This window comes from Mixophyes fleayi, chromosome 3, assembly GCF_038048845.1.
Source record: "Mixophyes fleayi isolate aMixFle1 chromosome 3, aMixFle1.hap1, whole genome shotgun sequence".
Classification (NCBI taxonomy): domain Eukaryota; kingdom Metazoa; phylum Chordata; class Amphibia; order Anura; family Limnodynastidae; genus Mixophyes; species Mixophyes fleayi.
In genome coordinates, this window is record NC_134404.1 from 223,813,633 (window position 1) to 223,838,756 (window position 25,124).

General features: G+C 37.7%; 1 protein-coding gene across 5 annotated transcripts in view; it reads right to left on the reverse strand.

Annotated features, from left to right (window-relative positions):
- The window catches only part of MYB (MYB proto-oncogene, transcription factor), an 88,391-nt gene that overhangs the window by 8,057 nt on the left and 55,210 nt on the right, over nt 1-25,124 (reverse strand). Inside the window, exons 1-8 of one of the 5 annotated variants that reach the window (XM_075203185.1) lie at nt 9,466-9,654; nt 5,456-5,570; nt 4,654-4,725; nt 3,544-3,636; nt 2,991-3,211; nt 2,241-2,475; nt 973-1,041; nt 387-491 (exon numbers count right to left, since the gene is read on the reverse strand). In XM_075203185.1, the coding sequence (XP_075059286.1) occupies nt 387-491; nt 973-1,041; nt 2,241-2,475; nt 2,991-3,211; nt 3,544-3,636; nt 4,654-4,725; nt 5,456-5,570; nt 9,466-9,488 (933 nt within the window). In that variant the 5' untranslated portion in view covers nt 9,489-9,654. Of the gene's footprint in view, nt 1-386; nt 492-972; nt 1,042-2,240; nt 2,476-2,990; nt 3,212-3,543; nt 3,637-4,653; nt 4,726-5,455; nt 5,767-9,465; nt 9,655-25,124 lie in introns of those variants that run through there. The other 4 variants (XM_075203189.1, XM_075203186.1, XM_075203184.1 and 1 more) reach the window with 4 other exon arrangements.

The following is a 25,124-nucleotide window of genomic DNA, read 5'->3' on the forward strand; positions in this document are numbered from 1 at the left end:
GGTCATTTTCCCATTGCACTAATAGCCGACATGCAGACAAAAATGAACCGGCTGCTCAGCCTGAATTTAATCCGATTTGGCAAACCACATGTGTGGTCAAAACGAACAATTATCTTGTCACCCAACCTTCTGGTCTAGGAGGCAAGATAGGTCTGTGTGGGTCCAGCTTAAGACACTTCTACTGAATGTGACAGGACAAGGTGGCAAGTAATTTAAAATGCTTCAGGAAAATGTAACTACATGTAAACACAGAATGAAAATATAACCAGGTTTAGCTACTGCTGCTGGAAATGCTAAGACAGGGGACTAGAGGGGCAGAGGAAAGAGAATTGAACAAAAATTATTTAAATTTATGTTTACTGGTCCATTAATCACAGATATCTTACTGGTATTGCAGGATGTCCCTTTAATTCATTCTCTGTTGACATAAGTAGTAATTCTAATTCTTTTATCCTCTTTTCTTTTTCTGGATCTTCATCATTATAGTGTCTCTGAGAGAAAAACATTTTTTTTTTTACATAAGATATCAACATTCCAGTAAGACAATTAACTGGTGTTATATTTTAAAATGCATAGATGTGGCCAAATGCTTCTTTAAGATTTAAGATTCTTTACAGCAATTAGCATAACTAAATATAAAAATACTATATGTCCAAATCAGAAAATTGTGATAACGAAACACAAACTAGCAATGAATCCACTATTATTGCTTAGTCATTGCTTCCTCTTTTCCTAGCTTTTCTATCCACTGTATGTGAGATTTCACAGACACAATGAATTAGCTCTGGTAAGGAGCTTCTAACAAACACATCCACACAAATCTTAATAAAAATTGTAAATAATATGGGCATATTCCCTCTACAATGTTATCATGCATGATTACTAAATATGTCAAATTTTCAATTTTTTTTAAAACTAACCTGGATGTTCAGTGTTCAAAAATTTAATTTGATATTAATAGCAAAAATGTACCTGAACAACAGTGGTTGCTGGTTGAGGGACGTTGACTATATTTACATGCAGTGCAACAGGATAAGATGCCTATAAATATATAAGAAAAAAAAAGTAATTAATACAATGTCAGACAAATTACACATTTCACACAACAGCTATCAGTCATAGAGGGAAATTCAATGCCCCCCGAAGTACCGCCACGTTATCAATATTACAATAATATTAACCCGGCTTTCTGCTCGCAGCTCAGGGTGCTGAGAGCAAAAAGCCGGCGTTAAAACACTGTAATAACGGTAATTACGAGTTTTAGCGCGGCAGTACTTATGGGGGAATTGAATCCCCCCCCCTCTGTGGTGTCTTTCTGGTTTGCAGATATCTGTTTGTTGTTTGCTTTCCATGTCTCTATCATTTGCATTGTCTGCTGACTCATCCTAAGTTTAAAGTTGCAAGTGGAGGTTTTTGGATAAACAGTCAACATGAACTATTGTTACTAAAACATTGGAGATGACTGCATTACCAAATAAGATAATAATAAGATAATAATAAGATTGACTACATTACGACTAAAAGGTTTGCATGAATTTTTGCATTATTTTTCCACATATCCAAATTAGGTGTGATTTGGACGGAGAGTCTTGAAAGAACTTCATGAATCTGATGTTAACATAACATGTAATCTAAGCAGGAATTGCATCCCTTGGCCTTTTAAGATCCTTATTCACGGTCTAACATAGAAAGATATCTACTGCATTCATTCAAATAGAACAGTCGGGTGATGATCTGGATCTTCTGGCACTTCCTTTAAACAGAGCATCTTTTGGAAATAGAAGGGTTAAGTGTATCCATACTGTGTAGCTCTATAATGATCAATTTTCAGAGAGCACATCTATGAGGTCACTTTCTAATGGTGTAAGTTTACTTCAGCTGATGAATTTTCGGTGAGACGACACCTATGTAACAATTTTAAAAACATTCTAACCTGTGCTTGGATATGAAGGGAAGTAATGGCTTTAGTAAATCACCCCTAAGACTGGAAAGGGGTCAAAGTAACTTTAAATTTTGTTATTACTAAATCAGATATTTCTCCTTCGTGAAAGTGCAATTAGAACATAAATGCACAAGATGCACAAACATAAGTACATGTACATGTTCAAAATAGTCACAACAAAAGTCTTATGCAAAAAAGCTGGTATGGAATCAAGCTGATCAGAAGTCTTTTAAATTGTGGTTTATAAATGTATGCCTAAGTTACTGTATACAGGCGTCCCTACACGTAAAATACTTACATTCTGTGGCTCGGCCAAATGGTAATAAGAGAAGTTGTTCACTGCAGCATGGCTGCTTTGAGAGATCTGTGTCGAATTTGGAGTTTGAGTGGTGAAGCCCAACAAGTGGTTGCTTTTTGGGAAGTTTGTGGCCAGAGAAGGCTGGTTGGTTTTGGATGATTCCTGTAGATAACCTTCCTGTTCGACCTTGCGACGCATAGTAGAATTCCAGTGGTTCTTGATAGCGTTATCCGTTCTGCACAGGAAAATGCAAATAATATAAAAGTTTAATTATCATAAATACGTATATAAGAACTAAACAGGAGTTGACATGTAGAACTCTTTCTTTATATATATTTATTAAAGTAATATTACTTATAGCAACTATTAAGAATGTGGGATTTACTGGTGTAGACTCCTTGTAGGTCTGAACACTATGAAGTCTTAGGTTTTAAAGCAACATAAGTATTCTATGTGGGTCATGTTTAAAAGGAGGGCATGGATACTTTAATTAAAGCATGCTGCACTTGGAAATTGAACATTTTTAAAGGTAGTAAAACATTTTATTGAATGCCAGTAGTTTAGGTTTACGTCAATAAAATGTATTGAATTTTTAAATGAAAGACCTGGATACAATTTTTATATGCAGTCGGTCTATAAAGAAGGTAGAGTAACAAACATAAAAATACTGGACTCAATAAAATAAAAAATCTAATAAAGTCAATTCACACTTAATGAAAACCATGGTTAATGTGATATTTGTTTCAGTACCTCCCAGGAAGAAGCTTTGCGATTTCTGCCCATCTATTTCCCAGACGTTTGTGAGCTTCATATATTATTCTGTCCTCTTCCTCGGTCCAAGAGGTCTTCTTCACTTCTGGATTGAGATGATTGTGCCACCTCTCTCTGCACTGCTTGCCGATTCTCCCTTTCAAGTGCTTGGCAATCACAGACCAACGTTTGGGGCCATATTTCTGTACTAGTTCTATCACCTTCAAAAATATATGGAATATGAAATCTTTTTCACAAATAACATTACACTTTAATTGGTCTAGCAAATACATCAGAACAATACTTTGAATCACAAATATCTTATTTATATGGTTTGCACATATATAGCTACACAGTACAAGATCTAGGCCAAGATCAGCCTTATGAATACTTTATGTTCTAAAAAACCCAACATGAAATGTATTGCTTTACTGTGTTTTAGTACATTACCACAGATATATTAGTTGGAAATTATAAAAACTGTAGTAACAGTAAGAGCAAAAGTAGTAGTGGTGTGGTGGGCAGAGTAGGTTCAATGATACAGAAAGCTTACCCGCTGATCCTCTTCTTTGGTCCATGGTCCTTTAATAAGTTCAGGGTTTAAAACCTTCTGCCACCGATGCTGGCACTGAACATCTGTTCGGTTCTTTTTTTTTTTTTTGAGGAGGAAAGAGAAAATACTTTAACCATTTAGTTCAATTTGTTTTTATCAAAGCATATTCTTATTATTATTCAGGGGATCATGTTAAGTTGAGGACAAATTGTGTTTTTGATGTATGATACACTTTTTTACATCTGAACAAGCGCACAAAGCACTGGTACTGCAACTAGTGCTTTGTGCGCAAACTCAGATGTAGAAAAAGCGATCATACATCAAAAATGCAATTTGTCTTCAACTTAACATAAGTCCCTCAATGTGTAATTCTTAATTGAGCAAAGTATGTTAACTTAAAGCTCTCATGCCCTAAACTGATACTTGTATTTGACAAGGCAGCTTATGATCAGAGGTATCATCAAAGTAATTATTTTATATTGTGTGAAAAATTGGTCCTAGTGGAAAATGATCTTTATCCCATAGATTGTAAGCTTGTGGGCAGGGCCTTCTTACCTCTCGGTCTGTATTACCCAGTATTGTTTTATAACTGTTTTTGTTCCAAATTGTACAGTGCTACGGAATTTGCTATCAATATATAAATAAATGATGATGATTTTTTTTTATGTTTCTTCTGTTTTTTTTTAATAAAGCGTAGTACATGCTTTTAGCCAACAGATGTCACTGTTAAGGCTGACGTCTATAGAAATTAATAGACTGACACCTAGAAGATTTTATACACAGCACTGGAATAGTGGCACCTGCAGCCTATAATATCATTTAAGAAAAAGGGTTTTACAAAAGTTCTACATTTTAATGACACATGTTATAGCAATGCTAGAACTCATGTTTTATGGTAATACAAATGCAGTTTTCAGACTCAACCCTTTCAACTGTTTATAAAGTATAATGTATAAGTCCCCTGTTTAAAAAAAAAAATGAATACCAAATTTATTATGAATTTCAATATAACATTTAAACTATCTTTCTTATGCCAACATTTAGAAGTATTAAAAAGACTGATAAAGATTAGGTTGACATTATACCCAAACAAAAAGTCAAAAGACTTACAGGAAGGAAGTTAGCTATGACTTTCCAGTCTTCTGTGCCATTCTGTTCTACTAATTTTTTGAGTTTCTCATCCTGGAACAAAGGAAAAACCAAGTATAAATAATGGTTTTAATACAGCAGTATTTTTACATGTCATTTACAATCTTTGGCGCCTTGTAGACTGGTGATCTCTAGGTGAAGTAATGATGGCACCCATGTTTTTCACCAAGTTAATTGCTATTCACTAATTCTAGAATAAGTTATTGCAGAATGTTAGCATTGTAGCTAGTTCTAATGTTGTCTTAACTAATATGTGTCAAAACAATTCCTTTTATATAGATTAACATTATGTAATGAGAATTAGTTATGTTACGAACTCTGGGGAAAAGTAAAATATGTCAGACAATTATGTTCAAAACCTGTCTGAATAGAACCTGAATAGTCTTCATATAAAATCTAAAATAATGTTAATAGAGAGTCATGCGCTATTTGTATTTAAGTAATTTAGAAAGGCTGCATATCAATGGAGTAACTGGAAACATATGTTGCAATACAACAGATGTGTTCATTTCTGGATTTATAATATCTGTTTTGTTAGCCTTACAGATCTCAAGATCTCCTTACATCAAATAAGCTAGGAGTTGCCAGTTGGCATGGAGAAAAGTGTCACTACTTCTCACTCTCTAAGCAACCACATTACAACAACCTAGGACCTGGATACCAGAGTGATTCTCAATGAAGAAATCACTGTGAACAAAACATATCACAAAAAAATGATGAGCCTGTAAGAGTGTGATCACCATTCATCCACCAATAGAGTTACCTCTTCCCGAGTCCATCGAGTTTTGCCCAAGTGCCGTTTTCCTTTGGAGAACAGGCCGTCATAATCATGCTCATACATTTCTATGTCATCATCTTCTTCCTCAGAACTGTATATGCTGTGAATAGAAACAGACATAGCATAAGAAAACATTGTCACCTTAGTTCTTCAAATTCTCCTGCTACAAAATCACAATGAGACAAAAAAAGACATGGATCGCCCACAAAATCCGTAAACCCTGCACAACTAGATTTTGCACGCTATTCCACTGCACTGATAATCTGAACAGGTTCTACTGTTTTTGGTATCCACAGATACAAGACAAAGGTCCTGGCAGACTGCTCATTGCTCTGCATGTTCAGACCTGCTTCTGCTGTCAGATGAGTGGCAAATTGCACATTTGGCAACCTTTCCACCAATAAAGTCAAAATAAACCTGAACGTCTGACGATAGTAAAAAAAGAGCCTGATATTGTGTGTCATTTACACAAGCAGGCCCTGAGATTCTTTATGTGCTTTATAAAATACTCAAACATTTGTGCCTGTCTGGAGGCAACCCAAACTTTTGTCTTAGCCTTCTCTAGAAGGAAGAACGTTGCCCTAACTTTCTGCTGTGGTCTACATCTGTGCAACTTCACAACACCAGAAAACATATCTGCATGTAAAACTAGTTAAAAAAATCATTGCATTCTAATAAGACATGCTTCAAAATATAAGAGCATATAAGTTTCATCAACACAATGCAAGCACATCCACTTAAAATAATAATAATAATAATAATAATAATAATAATAATAATAATAATAATGCATATTAGTAAATAATAGTTTAATATTACTAAAAAGAAGAAAATATTTCTTATTTTAAAATTATTACTGCCTGACCTAAATAAGAGTGAAATTACTAATGTACAAGACAACTTTACGAATATGAATTTGGCCAAAAGCCACAGCTATCACATTGTTTAGTAAACAAACACAATTGCCAACACACCCGCAGTTCATGGTCAAAGCAGACAAAAGCAGATTTACAAGAGCACTGCTAAGCAGCCAAGTTAAAAGTTATTAACCTATTCAAAAGCAGGCAAGACGTTGTTTTACTTTTGCAGAGATGCTCTTATTTTGCATCTTGCCAGTGCTATTTAAGGCCCTATCCAAAATACCTTATACTGTTTTAGAATTACTATGTCAGCCTAATTTATGACTAAGGGATTTCCCCGTTAGCAGCATTTAAGTGAAAGGAAAATGTTAGTGTTCTCACAATCACTAGCTACATGTCATCTTTAAAATATAAAATAAAAGGCGGACCCCTGAAAAATACAGAAAAAGTAGACAAAATGGTTTAGTTGCATATGCAGTATAATCTGGTGCTGGTACACGTTTCATTAATGAGAATGGGCATATTCTCAAACAGGAAACTCATTTCAGGTTTTTCATATGTACCCTCACATAGCACTTAGCTTGGCTTAAAAACATCGTGTTTTACACCAGATGTCCCAGTATGGAAAAAGATGATGTTAAATGAAACTACTTGATAAAAGAGAGATCATCTGCCTTGATAGAGCAGGTTTGTGAAGAGTTTAATAAAAAAAAAAAAATGAGATGCAGCTCAAAGATAGTTGAAGGCAGTTTGGCGTTGTACTTTTTTTTTTTTTTATCAACATGTGTACATTACTTCCATCATAAGAGAGGGGAGTGGGTTAATGAATTTGACCAGTTTCATAATAGTGTGTGGTTAGAGTAAGGTAAGCAGTAAGTTATAACTTTGGAAGGAACTCAGTTATGCAATGGTCTAAGAGGTGAAGGGGAAGATAGATGGGCAGATGGGTGGGGGCTGTTTTTTTGCCGCTTTTACAAATAGGCCAAGACAAACAGACTGGGTAGATTGTCCACGGAACTGCTATAGGGGTAGTTAAACCCTTCTATGTTGAATAATATTGGTTGTAGCCTGTATATTATCTTGCAAAACTTTCAAATCTCTTTGAGAATGAAAGTGTTAAAGTGCGAGAGAGAGAGAGAGAGAGAGAGAGAGAGAGAGAGAGAGAGAGAGAGAGAGAGAGAGAGAGAGAGAGAGAGAGAGACTTAAAACCAAAATGGTTTGACGCCAAAGACTGTGGAGATGGTACATTTATTCTACCAATATGCAAACAGACATGCAGCTGACAAATAACTGCTATTCCCCTTTCCATTAACACGACAGCTACCACAGGAGCCATGAACCTAAAATATAAGCAGGTGTACTCTGCAGCAAAAATCCATGTGAAAAGAGCTATTAGATGCTGCTCAGGCCAGATAAGGGAAAAAAATGAAAATGGATTTTGAATAACTTACTTTGAATAGCAACCTACATATTAAACATGCAACCTGTATGATAACTTTTATACCACTATATATGTATTGAATAAGAATACAGTTATGTCCTACATCAGGTTCCTGTACAGCTAATACAGTCATCATAACTAAACCTTACACCAATGGTTCCCAAAAAGTGTGCCTAGGCTCCCCTGCGGTGCCTCAGCCAGGGCCAGTGGTAAGAAAAGTGGGGGACTACTTGGTAATTATTTTGGCTTATGGGTGCCTTGAAAAATGATGGACACCCTAAGGGTGTCTTGAACTGAAAATGTTTGAGATCCACTGCCTTACACACATCTGTCTTGTCCTGGTTTAACCCACATCCAGTACACCCATAATCATCTATAGTAAAGCAATTGTCTAACAGAACCACTGTAATCTGACAAGGGAACAAACACCTCAGTACATACTCAGAGAATATGCTGCAAATCAAATGCAAGTCATCTTGTTTATTTTCCCAGACATGTGATTAGCTGTTGCTGCATGTGTAATGTGTAGATTTAGCTATGCCTTCTGGATGCTAGTCCATGCACACAGCCCCGTGTGCTACTTCCCATACCCAGGCAAGGTTCCGTGCACTCACTTTAAAAACTCACCTGCATTTCTCACAAAACATTGTAAATATTTGAGTCACAGCATGAGGTGGTGGGTGTACTGATCAGCTCGGCAAAAATGCCATCATTTTGCTGGAACCGGAGTATTATTGGTCTAACGTGTCCCAAGAAGTACTGCAGCAGCTGCGGGAACCGGTCTTGGTGCGTTTCCCGACTGTGCATTCAGTAGAACAAAGCCGGCATCACTAAATGTCACCCTGTCAAACATAATCTGCTTTCTACCACGACTATCATATGGAGATATTATCCCGGGGCACAAGTTTATAGTTGAAGAAAACAGTTTATTTGTATTGGCAAAAGTCCCCCCAGATGCCCGAAGTGAAACGAAAAGCAGTCTGTGCCGTCCACGTGTGCGAGATCCAGGGACACACCTGATAAGATCCCACGCGTGGGTATGAATAAGACATGTGGATGTGCAGACTGACCTCAACACCAGGGTGACATGACCACACTGTGTACCCCCTGTCAATGTGCCCACACAGGGCGCCTACTGTGCCGGCATAGCGCAGACCTCTAACAGCTCATCTACTATTTCACAGTCACCAGCATACAAAATATGAGCCTATAATGTATGGAAATATTAACTAAACGTGAGTAGATGGGCGTTATGGCATGAATGTAGCACTTCTACTTGCCTGTCACCTGACACACAAATTAGAACTCCGCAAAGTATGAATGACATTTAAATCAACCACCAAGCAAGCCTGTAACGTCACCCACACTTGCCATATGCCACAAAAAGTGCAAAGACAGTTACAAGATCCTGCCAAGCATGTATATGTTACTAGCACACCTCCGCGAAATGAGAACAAGTCATAAGTAACAAGTGAGAGAAGAAAGGCTCATCATAAATGGGTCAGTCCGTTAAGTGTCATTCCTGTATCCTTCTGCTGCCTCTTCTGGGAAGGGATCCACCAGATCTCTGCATCTTGCAAAAGAAGGTCACGGTCATAAAATACTAAGTGGAACAAAATAACTTCACTCCAGACAGATGATCTGATCAATCCAGATGAGAAGAACATCTTGGGCTTTCTTTTCTATATTGTTACCTGTTCCTGGGTCTCCTGGCCATCCTTACATCAAGGTCAGGGGAGGGTGAGCAAGAAGGTGAATGTACTTCTTGCAAGTTGATACAGCGCTATGAAAACTTTCTCAGGAGCTGCAGAAAAGGAGGGGAGGTAGCAGGGGAGGAGACTGGAGGAGGGAACAGGTTGAGATGAAAGACTACTAACTGTAAACAGAGATTCCCTCAAACAAAAGCCCATTGGACACACCCCCCTCCCGCCAAATCTGGCGCCCTGCGCAGGCGCTCTTGCCCCCGGGGTAGCAGTGGTAGTGCTGGGGCAGTAGCGGGGAGGAGAGGTGGGGGTAGCGCCAAAGCACAGGCGCCCTTTCAGGCATAAACCCCGCTCTGAGCGGTGGGCACACGCTGCAAGTGCAGAAAGTAAATAAAAGCACAATACGAGGAAGCAGAGTGTCACGCTATTAGCCTGAGCTGTCAAGTATGACGTGTCCCGCATGCCGAAAGGCGCGGCAGGTTCATTATCCACTATATTAGTGAGCGATAGCTTAATCATTATGTGTGGAATTCATTGGAGACTTTTACTTCACGACACTCTGCAGGCACTGAGACAAGTTGTGTCAAATAAGAAATGCTATTTTTTATTAGTGCAAATTTCTTGTGCAGAACACTATCTGCTCGGGGTTTCCTTTTATTCAAATCGTACATTCTTGTTTTTTGAAAACAGATGACACCCCACACACATCCTGCAGATATCTGACTGGAGGAGCTGTTTGGCTTTAAAGAATTTACATGATAACCTAAAGTTTTACACTTTATGCTTGGTATTCACATTGTTATTCACTGACAATTGGTCTGTTTCTCAGGTATTATGCCTACCCGGGACGTGCAATTCATCCATTATCATCATTATATGGTACAGAGCCGTAACTTAGAATCCTAGCGCCTGTGGCGAGCAAGATTAACGCCGCCCCCCCTAGCCCTCAATTTTAACCAAATGAACCTAAAATATTCCTAAACTGCGCCCCCCTTCAGCATTGCACCCTGGGCTGTCGCCCCTATCGCACAGCCCTAGTTAAGGCCCTGATAGTGTGTATATATTTACTAGCGTGCCTTCAAAATATTGCTTTTTTAAAATTGAATTAACAACATCAGGAAACAATGAACATTTTCAATATTAAAACAATTATTTTTATTATAGCCGAGGGGGATTATGGAGGTGGTACTAAACAATAAGATGTATATTGGTTGAACTGGTTGTGTTTAAAGTAAGAAGCCCCATCCCCTTTTTAAACACAAGGTATTAACTAAAAACATGGCCACATAAGTATACATTACGTTGTACTATACAAAACTTTTTTTTATTATTGCAACAAATGTATATGACTTAGTAAATCCCATGTGTTCAGTATGATTGGAAATATTTTGTAAACAAACTATTCTTAGGGATTAGTGCTGAACAATTAAGTGCTTTCCTGCGATTGCCCATTTTGCAGGAGCTTCTTATGGGGTAATCTACACAAGTGATTTTCAGTTGGTGGGTAGCAGAGCTATCGTCTGCGATCCTGCAATATACCAATTTATTTACAACGCATAAACTTCAATTAAAAAAAAAAGTATTTTTTTATGGCGTTATATGTCACCAGTTTGGCAAAGGGATTCATTTACTGGTAAAAACAAACAGCCTAACTGACCATCTTATTGTTTATTCAATATTGATGGCAGTTTAAACCATTTTTTTTTAAATTAAAACAGTGTGCTTACTTGTGGCTAGTTTAGAGGAATCATATACCAGACATAGCTTCACTCCCCTGGCAGCCTAGCTACCCTCCTTTGCCTGCTGTCATAATTTTTTATTATGATTTATGCTATTTTTTATTAGTGCAGTCAGCAAAGCACCATTATGGGTGCTGGTCTACCCATATCTTTCCCAAGGGTAAGTCCCTATGAAAGTCCCCTTCCTTATGGGGAGCTGTCATGCCTGTACTGGTTTGAGCAGGTGTAGCCAGTGTCCAGTGTCCTTGCCTGCATTTTAAATATAGTAATGCATCATATAAGCATGTTTTATGCATTATTTAGCTGCCATACTCTGGATATTTAAAATAGAGATACATTTCAAAATATTGCACATTAATTGAGATGCAAAAGATTTTTAGATTGGATTGCACATAAATTTGGACAGTTTGTGATAATTGTAATTTCATATTAGGCATTTATTGATGTGTCAATAAACAAAGAAACTTGCTCTGTAAAGAATACATGTTAACAGCTGCAGTATAATGTCAGGATGATAGTGATCACTGTGTATTCTACTTCAGATCTGAAAATGTAAGTTGTATGTAACATGTGTCTGTCATAAGTGGCCCATGATAATTTGCTGACATGGCAAGCCTAAGTGCATGACATAATTTGCAAAAATGTTGATATTTGAATGTACTCTGTATTACATAAATACAGGACATTTTGATGTGTTTACTGCTATTTTGCTAGTTTTCTATAGTCTGCAACTTATTGTTTTTACAATTCTGCTATTCATAATAAATATCTACTAACTTTACAATTATGGGTTATTGATCATGTGTAGGTTGCATAACATATAGCCACGTATATTTATTACAGGTAAAATTGCTGAGCATTAATACGTGAAAGGCCACTACTAAAAGAGTGGGTAGAATTAATCGTTTCCAGAAAAGCATGTCGTTATTTTTGATAAGGTGCACTCAGATATCAATTAAAACAAACGTCTTTATTGGTTTGCAATAAAATTAAACCTATGTCTCTTATGCGTACTTTTAAATTAAAGTACTCATAGATCTATATTGGGTTATTAGAGGTAGGGCCCCCTGCTGAATGTATATATACAAAATAACAATAAATGATCTTAAAATAGGGGAAGATAGTTGATACATTATAATTTTAATATAGCCTGTGTGGTTGGCATATAGTTCGATTAGCAGAGCTTTTTATTTTACAAAATTGAAAGTGGAAATTTAAAAAAAAGAAAACTTTTTTAAGCCAGAATTTAGAAAACTAAATTATGGTTTTAATTTTTGTTTTCGGTTTAAGCTGGTTTCACACTTGTGTTTAAACCATGAGCCTGACTTGTGTTTTTAATTCAAGTGCAAAACATACATATGGATATAAACATAAAACCCACTATATTCTATGTGTTTTTACCCATTTGTGCTAATTTCTTGCATCTGTGCGTTTCTTTGGGCTAACTTTATTACATTAATGTACGTTAAAAGCATATCACTGCAGTTGACAACGTCCATTAATGTTTATGGGAGCTCATTGTGTACATACACATATTAGCATGGTCCGGTTCCCCTGTTAGTAGTGGGAACAAGCCCAGGCTCTCTTACTTGTTGTTCCCCTGCTTTAGTGGAAACTAATCTGCTGCTGGTGTTCACCATAGTAGAAAAACTCTACATTCATCCTCCAGGTTTTGTGGTGGCCAGCCCAGGCTGTCTAGCTCTGTGGCTGGTTGAGGGGGCCACCCTGTAGATTTTATTCATTTTTTTCTTTACAGAGCTTCTTCCATTCATTTTAATAAATTATAAATTTCAGTGGAGTTTCTGCATGTAGGGCACTCCCCATTGAAATGAATGGCCTATTAAAATGAATAGGAAAAGCTCTGTGCAGCTTGGTTTCTGGGCATATTTGCTAATGCATGTACATGCTTGAAGCACATATAAACTCTGGCACATGAAATCATCATCATTGTGTATTGTTGCAAAAACCCTCCAGTACCCACAAGGGATTCACCACCTAAAAGGCGTATTTATGGATGTGTCCATGGCTGTGTGGCAGTTACATGAACATTGAACTTGACCACCACTTGCCCTCTCTCTTCCACCTCTCCAAATGCATGGGATAGACATAGAGTGGTACAAAATCTGTAATAAAATATGAAATAGGGTCTGAGATAATCAGAGATAACAAATGGTCAGACTAAATGGGCAGCACAGTTCTTCTCTGCTATCACATTCTATGTTTCCATGTAAGCAATGACATGGAAACATATCTACTGTACAGGAACTTATACTGAGATATACATCAATTATACAGTACAAAAAATTAACTGTGCATACGTTCAGATTTTAACTGAATGCAGGACAAGAGAAGATGACACTGAGAATTACGTCCAACATACAAAAGAAAGGAGTAGAAGTGTGTTCACTGCTCTTCAGGTATTTTAATATTACCCGCTAAAGTTATTTTACCCATTTATATGCTTGATTTATTTTATTTTTCTTCTGCTGTTTCCTTGTGGTTAGTTAACCCACAGTTCTACTACATTCAGCCCCCCCCCCCCCACCCCCGCCCCAATCCCTTATCACCTTTTCCACCAATTATTTTGGTTCTCAGTGGTCCCTTCAACGTAACTCTTTTCTGTGTATAGCCAGTATAAAAAAAAGTCCTAGCATTTTGTGGAATAAAATTGCAGGGTTTCTATCTGATAAAATTACAGGTGGTTTCAACTGATGAAATTGCTGTGGTTTCATGCATTGAAGTCACAGTGTTTTCTCATTGAAATTGCTTGGCTTTAGACAGAAAGCAACCATAGTTTTAGGCAGTGATACTTTAAGAAATGCAAACCTACATTCCTGTGTGCCAAGCTACTTTAAAACACAATGAGAAGTTTATGTTTGTTAGGTGTTAAATACAAAATAAATCAATTTGGCTTCACCTTACTGTCTTTTCTGGACTTACAATACAAATATTTACATACAGTCAGTGGTCGAAGTGGACTGGTATATGGCGGTATGCCATACTGCCACTATTCATACTGCCTTCATTGTAAACTTATCAAATTCCATTCACTTATGTTCCCATTACATTTTTCATACTGCCACTTCTAAATTTCCACTTCAACCACTACATACAATGTCATATTATTACAAACGCACAGTACATGGTGCAACATTTCTGTTCCCAGAAGATGATTAGGAAAAGGATTGCAGCACTGCAAGATCCTGGTATGGTCCTGTAATGATATAATAACAATATATGATAAAAAATATTATACCACAAACTGCACCAGAAGGGTAAGGGTATCTCTCTGTCATCTCATTCTGTTTTAGAAAAAAGGAAGGGAGCTACAAGTTAGCTTGCAGGACTCTGTAGCTGACAATGGCCTCAGACTTAGAACGGGGTAATGTTTATTTTCTCACTGAAATGCTGCATGGTGAGGGAAGTATCAGCAGGGCAGAATACTTAAGCAAAAAGAATTTTACAACATATATAGCACCAAAACATGCCTGATCCCCAATAATAATCAGTTGAAGCAATAACCAAGCATGTTGGCAGATACAGATGGAAGATGTGTGCAGTTATCTCTAAGAGATTCAACCACTCGGCCTGAATGCTGAATGTCACTATCTCTACCATGTTTGTGATCAAATTGTACAGAGATCATGTAGTGTGGTGCTTTAGCTGAGCTGGAAGAACGGCCCATGTGTATCCTTCTTAAGTAATGATTATTTGGTTTACCAAAACCAAACTTAACACAAATTTAGGCATCAATTGTAAAGGGTTATTCACTTCTGTAATTGAAAGTGCCGACAACTTTCCTCATGTTTCTGAGTGGGAATGCAAAGCACCCTGTTTTACAGTTTTGCCAAGCAATCTATATAATTCATTTTAAACAGAACCAGCCATCCGGTTCCAAATTCTTTTAATTTAATGTGTGGTATTCAAACATCATATGCTGGGCACCCTTCTATTCTATCACAGCAGCACAGAGTATTTCAAGATATTAGTCTTCTGATCTTGTCTAAGTTAGTGACCTGTACATCTGTACATGGTGTGTTACTTTTGTCAGGGCTGCAAGTGACAGGAACAGTATCATGATGTGAGGAGGGGAGCAGAGATGAGCTGGAAGAGAGAGACTTATAGAGATAATGGAAAGAGAAGGATCTTCAACAGCACAGAGAAGTGATGTAAGTTTCCATCAAACTTATGCTGACATATTGTAGTGTAAAATGTACGTCTAAGCTCAATGAAAGGTAAGGAGTCTATTAAAATTACACTTGATGTGAACAACTCCAATGTCTTTTAAAGTAGAAAGTATATTCTATAGTATTGCCGTGAGATTTTCAACTATCCTTCCTTATTTATTTTAAACTAGTTGATAAGTGCTTTTCCTCATTATTTTGTAGTAATAACCATTGTACAAGTAGCAAATACTGAATGAACATTTATAACGTTTACATTTATATTGAACAAGTCTACACAATGGGGATAATCTGTATAGGAGGAATAGAATGTTTACCATAGCTTCTCTTTAGGATTTCCCGTGTTTCTACTCCTTATGTTCGATAATGTTATGTAATGCCTCCTTGTGGCGTAAGTGTGTGTGATACCCTTTTTAAGGAGAGGGGGTGCGAAGTCCCATTGGTTCAGAATTCTGAGAGTTGAGAGTGGGATTCAGGAATGAGATGGGTTGTAGAAGATCTTTGTTGACTTCAATGTAAGGATAGTTTAGAGAGCAGCTGAATCTAAGAGTTGAAATCCAAGGCCATGGTTGCACAATATTGTGTGAGTTCTAGTGGAGAGAACTTGAGTACTCTAGTCAAAGGAATTACACAGTCCGGTGAAGTGAGAAAGTACCTGGTGTTAAGCACGTTGAGGGGTCATAGTCACCTGAGGACTCAAAGAGAGGTCACAGGGTCAAGAGGAGTGACAGAGGTGTTTTAGGAGGGAAATTGCCACAGACAGTGATGCTTTCCCACTATCACACTGTGGGTTGGATAATAATGAGAGTTGATGTTGTGAAAGTGAATGTGTTGCAGTGAATTGTGTATTTATAGACTGTACATAGCTGTCATGCAAACAAACTTATTCCCATCAGAAGATGACCTGGCCCCCATTATTCTTATCATCACTTCACCTGCCTCATCTATTCACATTTGTCCATCTATATCACAAAGGTATGTGCAGGGACTCTTGTTTGCCCACTTTAATCTGCATGACCCTGAGATGCAAAAAATAAGCAATAGCCAGGTGGTTAGCTTTAGGACATCAGCAGCTAGGTGTCTTGAAGTACTACAGACTACCACAACACGTACATGCAGGCTTACAATTATATTGCCATTTTACCATCACTTCTGCCTCCGCTTATGCTCATGAGTAAAATATGGTGGTTCAACACTATATTAAAACATTACTTTTACAGAATAAACATAATTAACTCCTACATTTATTCTACTTAATCAGCACTCCACAAAAAAGGTAGGAAATTATCCCGGCTGGAAAGATTAGAGGAAGACTATAAAAGTCTATTTTCCTAAGAAATCCTGACAATAGCAACTGTTTCAAGGACAAAAGAAGAAAATGTTTACATCCTAAATAAAGATAATAGATTACTAGAAAAGGGGTGAAAAACTGTACTAGGTATAATTATTACATGCTGTCAGTCAATGTATTCTATAATAGATAGTATTCAAGAGCAATGAGTGTCCTCTTAAACGGTGCACCCTACACAAAATATCAGATGGCAGGTTTGGAGTTTGACTGTGGCAATACACCGGACAAACCACAATGCATGTGTCCTATGGCAAGCTCAAGGAGGACAGAAACCTCTTCACACTTTTCACAGTGTGCATCTTGAGATTTTTCAATCCATCTCCCTGCAAACCTAGATACATTTAGAGTTTGTGGAAGTGCCTCTAAAGACTAGAAAGTAGACGTGCACCTTGAATTGAACAGGGCGGGCCATAAAGGTGCGTCTGGTGCAAAACAAAAAGTGATTTGCAGCAGATCCAGTACTTTTCATGAATAAACTCCACAGATGCTGTGCAACATTTATTCTATACATATGGTACAGAGAAGCGAGCCAGTTGTCTGTACCACAGAGTCTGTCTGCTCTGCCACAGGTTCAATAAATGATTATTAGGCTATGTCAAGGACACTGTTTTCCAGATGAATTGTCTGCATTGGAGCAGAAATACAATATAAGTTTAAGTTTTTATGCTACTAAATGCTCTCATATGTTCCTACAATGCTATAGTACTAGAGAACAGCATATGTATGTACATAACCTTGTGTGGCCAAGTGTATGGTTACATGATATCACACAATTCGTGCACCCTTACAAATTGTATAACATTGCATACAGTGTAAAGTAACAGACTTCATTATTTCAACTAAGTGAACAGTTGTAGCTATATAAAATACCCATTAGCTAAAACTGAAATTTCAATGAAAACGTGCTGTGCAATAACAAATGTTGAGTGATTTAATAAAAAAAGTTAGAGCTACAAGCTACACTAAAATGCACAAAATGGTACTAATTGACCATGCTTTTTCATGAATTTCTCAGGGTAGATAAAAACATGTGATGTTAAATTATATTGCATATTCTAGCATCATCCATTAATCTGGTACACAATGTCATACAATGTACTTCCTTAAAATTTTCTTATACAGTAACTTGGAGAGGTGTTTTATTTATTTTGTTAACAATAATTAAATGAGCCAAGGTTATTGCATTTGGAAAACACTTAGGAAGAACTGTGAGCTGTGTGTGTTGGGGGAACATGTGTGTTAGAACATATGTGCAATAAAATAGCTAAACATGGCAGGGACTGTATAAAGCTCTGTGGATTTAAGTTTGCTTTTTTTCTGACAATTAAAAAAAGAAGGATCCTCACCCTGTAACTTATTTGCAACTACATTTTTGCACTGTCATCAAATATAAAAATGATCTGATGAATGTATTTATTTTAATTTAAGCATTTTGCAGCATGGTATGAACTAGAAACAAAAAAAACAAAAACACACAACAATGTCACATTACAGTTTTTATATTCACTTTGAAGCACTTACAACATCTTGACTATTGCTTAATTCAGCCTGAATCTATATACCTGCATAGTGAATAATATTCACTTTCGCAGACTTTGTGAACCTGTTTGTACTACACTGGCTGCACTAGCATTTTATCTTACTAAACACACATCATCATAACAATTAGGAGTTGCTGCTAAGTATATGAGCTTGTGTCTGCAATGGAACTTCATTGTAGTCTCTCCTCATTGTATAGGTATATTATAAGTACACAATGGCATTTGCACATTAGGGAAAATGTGTAGTCTGTTCACTTTATATTAAACAACTCTGCCTATTGTAACGTGGAAGGTGCTTGATAGAAACAAAAACTTGCACATCTGAACACTGACTATGCAAATGAAGAGATCTGCATATTGTGTGCACCTACCAAAACCTGTCTGGAAGGCATAAAGGCATGATGATAAAAATGGACCTTGTATTTGCATAACCATATGTTTATTTAAATGTGGAGCAATTATGAAAAATGTTTTCTGTAGGTTAACACATGGAACTACACAATTGTGCAGTGTACATTTATTTTCAATTTAAAATGAGGTCATTATTGCTTAATTTGAATTTTAGGAAGCGTACACACCTTTGTAATTTAGAGTATTTACAATTGTCTAATTGCAATAATTTTGTTAAAGAAAATTATCACCTTATTGTAATGGGTGAAATGTGCTAAATAGAACCAAATAAACCCAAATGTAATGTCTAATCATTTGCTAGATAATCAGATATGCAGTATTTGAGTTAGAAGTGAGTGGAGTAATTTCAAATCAAACTCAATGATATTCGTCAGATTATGTGCCAGACCAGGGCCTGACCCGCAAAGATGAAGAATCTGTGTTAGTGAATGTCCCATTACTATGAAGAAAACATGCAGCCTGTTATTTTATGTTAACTATGTGGGTCTAAAGCAAAGTCCCCACAATAGTAGGTTAATAATGATAGGTAACCTCCTGGTTTAGAAATTGTGAACTATTATTATTATCATTACCATTTATTTATATAGCGCCACTAATTTGCAGCGCTGTACAGAGAACTCACATCAGCACCTGCCCCATTGGGGCTTACAGTCTAAATTCCCTAACACACACAGACAGACACACACACACACACACACAGACTAGGGTCAATTTGTTAGCAGCCAATTAACTTACCAGTATGTTTTTGGAGTGTGGGAGGAAACCGGAGCACCCGGAGGAAACCCACACAAACACGGGTAGAACATACAAACTCCTCACAGATAAGACCATGGTCGGAAACTGAACTCATGACCCCAGTGCTGTAAGGCAGAAGTGCTAACCACTTAGCCACCTGCTCCCTACAGGCCTCATTTAGGGGCAGATTCAGTTGGCCGCGATGTTCCTCAGAACATCGTGGCCGCATATTTTTATCGTTACTATGGTAAAAAAGTAATGCTCATTTTTGCTCGCACCTCTATGGGGCGCAAGCAAAAATAAGCATTACTTCTGTAAAAGAAATCTGCGAAATGTCTCGTTAGAGTTAGTAAATTCAGCTAAAAGGTGACATTTTGCTACTTGACAAAACCATGTTATATTGGTTGAGGTTGTAACATGTCACTCATCCAGTGTTTTTTAAAGCCCCCTCGGCGCCCCCACATGGAACACCGGCCTTTGACTTAAAAGAGAAACAACCAGCAACTTCTTACATGTAAAGCTTCTGACTGCTGCTCCCCTGTTAGTGTTACGCTGGGAGTGTGACACCTTGCTATGATATCACAACCAAGTGCCACACTCCCAAACTGAGGAGCAGAGAATGCCTCTGCCAACTCCCGCCTGCTAAGGTAAAAATAATCTGGTGCGGGGTGCAACACTGGGGGGAAGTTCAAGTGAGTGTGTGGGTGGGAGATTGCTCTCGCCTGCCCTGACTAATATATTCCCATAATAAAATACGCCTTTGCCTGTGGTCAAGATATTAACGGTTTAGGGGTCTATACATCAACCTTTTTTGATACTTAAAACATGCGGAAACCACTGTTTCCGCATCTTTTAAGAGGCAAAGTGGTGATTACGGAAGAAACATTAGCCTGCAGGTTGCCAGGTGGATAGCACTGGTAAGGTTTAGGATGTGATGACCTGCGGACGACAAGAGAGTTACCACTGGAATTATGGAAGATATGATAGTCCTTTTTCATGTAGCACACAAATACTTGATAGCTTATTTGTACACTGAAATTTAAAGTTGATCTAGGAAAAAAAACCCAGTATTTTTCTTATGTACAAAAATTAACTAATATGCACCACTTGCATTGTAACATGGTTTTGTCCAGGAGTAAACCATAAATCATAAATAAATCATAAGGGTCCTTTGTGCTCGAAGATAAATTGGACATTGCTACAATCACTGGCATATGGTCCGGATCTGGCCATGCGCAGTGCGCTTTTCTGCGCAAACTATGGCACGTATGTGCATTTTCGTTTCTGGATGATTCAGTCCTCAAATGTCTACTATCACTATTTTTTTTTTATATAAAACCATTAAAATATGCTTACCTTAATTAAATATCTGGTTTACACACTTCATATATCCCTCTTAAAGTGTGAACTTTATGAAAAATTTGCATTTGTTTGCAATTGTATCATTTTCCTGTTCCCAGTAGTTTTTTCAAAAACAAGTACATCTGCAGTGCAGTGATGGCAGGTTGTGATAAATATGCAAACAAAACCTCGCAAACTCCACTGTTCAATCTTCATAATAAAACTTCTTGGACAGCAGCTGCAGATTTGCAATGGAAAATATATAATATTTAAACCATGGTGAACAACATATTTAAGGCCATTACCAAATGGTGTTGCATTTGCGTTAAAAAACACAATTGCAGGCTGCATGTGAAAATAAATAGACTGATTTGCACAGTATGCATTTGCATGTGTTTATGAATGCATCCAGAATGCCAGCAAAATGGAGCTTTTCCCATTCATGTCAATAGCCTATTCATTTCAATAGGGTTATCCATGTGTACTACATATCATACTTGCCAACTCTCCCTGAATATCAGGGAGACTCCCTGAAATAGGGGTGATCTCCCTCACTCCCTGAAGAGTCTGACATTCTCCCTGATGCTGAGCCAGTACAAGACGTGGTTGGCTTCGCCATCTGTGGCGTGATGACGTTGTTCAGAAATTGTGTCCTATGTCCATGTATTGATGCCTATGGAGGTGGCCATTTTCATGGAGACCGAGATTTAATCAAATACTGACAGGTAAGACAACATGACTTCAGTAATGGAGACAGAAATGTAAAAGACATTTCAGTCTCTAGAGATTCCTTAGCTGCTTTTCTTTAACGCATAGTTGCCTACTCTCCCGGAATATCCGGGAGACTCCCGCATTTCTGGGAGAGCAGGGCAACCTCCCGGTTCTCGCCCCCCACAATAGATAAGTGGCGGGGGTGGGGGGCTTAATGACGCAAATACGTAAATATCGCGTCATCTTAGCCAAAATTATGCAATTTGTCAAGCCCCGCCCCCGCATGCCCACCTCCCCTGGGATCTGCCTGAAGCCAACGAGGAAAAGTTGGCAAGTATGCTACATATACACTCAGGGCCTGAGTCATTAAGGAAAGGAAAGCAAAAGAAAGAGTAGCTTTGCATATTGGCAAAGCCATGTTGCTTTGGAAGGGAGGGTAAATTTAAAATGTGAGGACAGATTTATAGTTGGGGTAGGGCTTGTCCTAGTTCAGCTTTAAATTTCAATATAAAGTATAAAGATATGAAATATTTTTGTGCTACATGAAAAATCAGCCAGTATTTTTTTTACATGCAAAATAATAAACTAATTTGCACCCCTTGCATTATAACATGGTTTGTCCAGGAACAAACTTACTCATTTTTCTTACTTTACTTTCCTTAATGAATCAGGCCCTCAGTGTATATGTAGTACACATTGTTGTACTGGATGTGACCCCTACTTCTTTTGCTCACAGCCTGAATTTTACATGGTAAGGATTTAAGAAGGTGCTGAAACTTTCCATAGAGATGCTGACATGATAACATCACACAGGTGCTGGAGATTTGTCGGCTGCACATTCAGAGCCTCATTTAGAGTTGGACGCAAAGTCCGTTTTAGGCGCATCAACCAAAAACACACGATCATGCATGTGCAGCAAGCACCATATCCGCCTGCATCTTGGACGCAATTTACACTTGCGACAGCTTGCGTCTCACTACGAGAGAAAGGGCGGAACGCAGAATTGTGAAGGCGTGACCATGTAAGTAAATCCTAGACGCAGTGAGGTGGAGACGCAACACACGTCAAAAAAGGGCTAAAACGGTGCGGCACGAATTAGGTGGCGCAAGCAGTTAGCTAACTGCAGGAACCGCTCGCAGCTCGGGTATTACGAGTGGGACTCGACTGGGGTTGCTTGCCACTCATAAACCCTACCAAGCTGCGGCACACTCCCTCTCCTGCATGTCTTAGATGCACATTGTGTCCGACTCTAAATGAGGCTGTCATGCTGCAAATCTCTCGTTCTACCACATCATTGGATGATCCATGGATTCATGTGGTTTACTTCAGATTATGACCCTAACATCAGCATGTCGCAGTAGAAACCGAGACTTGTCAGACCCAGAACTGTTTTACCGCTCATCAACTGTCCAATTTTGGTGGACCTGTGTCCACTGTAGCCCCTGCTCTTAGCTGACAGGACTGGAACCTTATGTGGTGTTAATATGCTGTAGCCCATCCACTTCAGGGTTGTAGTTCATGGTTATTTTAGTTATCGTAGGCTTCCTGTAAGCTTGATCCAGTGTGGCCATTTTTCTCTGACCCTCCAATTAACAAGGCAGTATCACCCACAGAACTGCCACTTACTGGATGTTGTTTTTTTTTTTGCTATTCTCTGTAAACTGTAGAGACAGGTGTGAGAGAAAATTCCTGGAGATCAGAAGTTTCTGAGGTATTCAAACTCACTTAGATCACTCCCTCATTCAGGAGTTTGGTCTGAATAGCAACTGAACCGCTTGACCACTTCTATATGCTTTTATGCATTGAGTTGCTGTCACATGATTGGCTGATTAGATACTCGCATTAATGAGTAGCTGTACATGTGTAACTAATAAGGTGGTCACTGAGTGTTGAAACCCTGTTGAAATTAATGGGCTATTAAAATGAATGAAAGAAACTCTGTACATTAAGTATATAAATGAAATCGGGCAGTGGGCTCCATATAAATCCCTCAAAAAGCCCTAGCTATAGAGGAAACCAGGTTAGACTGGTCCTCAATATTAACTGGGAGATCTATCAGTGCGAGGCTGTGTTCTCCTCTAAAAGACTACTTGCCCTGAAAAAAGCTCTGGTGGTTTTAATGGCATCCTGAGCTGTGGGTACTGTGGTAATGAGGAATATTGGGATACTCAGGCCTTGTAAATCCCCATAATTGCTCCACAAGACTTGTCCCATTATACTAAAAAGTCAAAAACATTTAAAAAAAACAAACAAACACAATTGTTCAATAAATTTTAACTGAATTTCTCCAAATCCCAGTTCACCAATAAAAATATTTTTTCTTGTAATCTAATGGTAATTATTATTATAATCCTTGAGAAAATCTGTAATCCAATTGAAATTCCCTTTTTAATTCACAGAAAAAATTGTAATTCCAATTGGTATTCTTTGTAATCCATGGGGAAAATGTGTAATCCATTGAATTCTTCTTGCAATCCATGGGAAATGTCCTTAATTTTTAATTCAAGGAATTGTTTTGTAATCCAGTGATTTTCTTCTTGTACTCCATGGGATGCATTCTTTATTTGTTATTCTTTCTATTGTAATCCGAGATAATTATATATGTAATTCACGTGAAATAAAAAACTCTGCAAACGGCGACACAAACTGTTCAACACACCTGTCAAAATGATTGTGAACTTAATTGAATGAGACTGAGACTCACCTTAGTTGCTCAGTCAAGCACAAGCGGTTTCCCACGTTAGCTTTGATGTGATTGGCTGACGTGGATGGGAGTCTGGGGCACCCTACCTTTATCATTGCCTTGCATGTATCTATTAAGAATAATTGAAGCTCTATTGATGTGGAGAAAAAAAAGCAATGCTGGGGTGCTTCATTTTTGTCAATGCTGATGAATATCAATGGCCTATCCATTTCACTGGATTTTCTACATTTAGTGCACAAGTCCATCAAATGAATGGGCCCTTGGAATGAATAGGCTATTAACAAGAATGGTAAAAATACAGCAAAAGCTGGTTAATCCGATTTTGTATTAAAGGCGGTGGGTATGTACACAATGCGCTCCCATAGACATCAGTGGATGTTTTGAAGTGTAGTGACATGCTTTGGCAATGAAATTAAGCAAGCAGCAAAAAAAAAAAAACCTGATGACTATATTACTAAGTAAAATTGTAACATCCTTGGAACCTAAAGATTGCTACTTTTCTAAAAGCTACCATATGCTTCATTTTGGGCACTGATTGTAGTAAATTGTTTATAAGAACCTATTGCTCATTATTTTACATCATTTACATTAGGACTATACTAATATACGAAATATAGATTTATTTTTATTATTTTAAATGACATATTATATTAAACGTGATAGTTAACTGCGTCTTGAAAAGGGCCTTCTAGCAGAAGTGAGCAGCCTGTTTGGTGAATCTTTCTTTGGTGTTCTCTCAGTCTCGCATATGCAATACATTATATGTACAATAAATTCTATTAGAAATCGCTTCTAATAGGGTCCCAGAACAATGGCACACTGACACTTGGGATCCCAGATCAATGTAGCACCAACATGAAGTTCAAGCTAAAATAAGTTTGACCACTACTAAGACACTTACTTCATAAATCATTTGATTTGCCAGAAACCTAT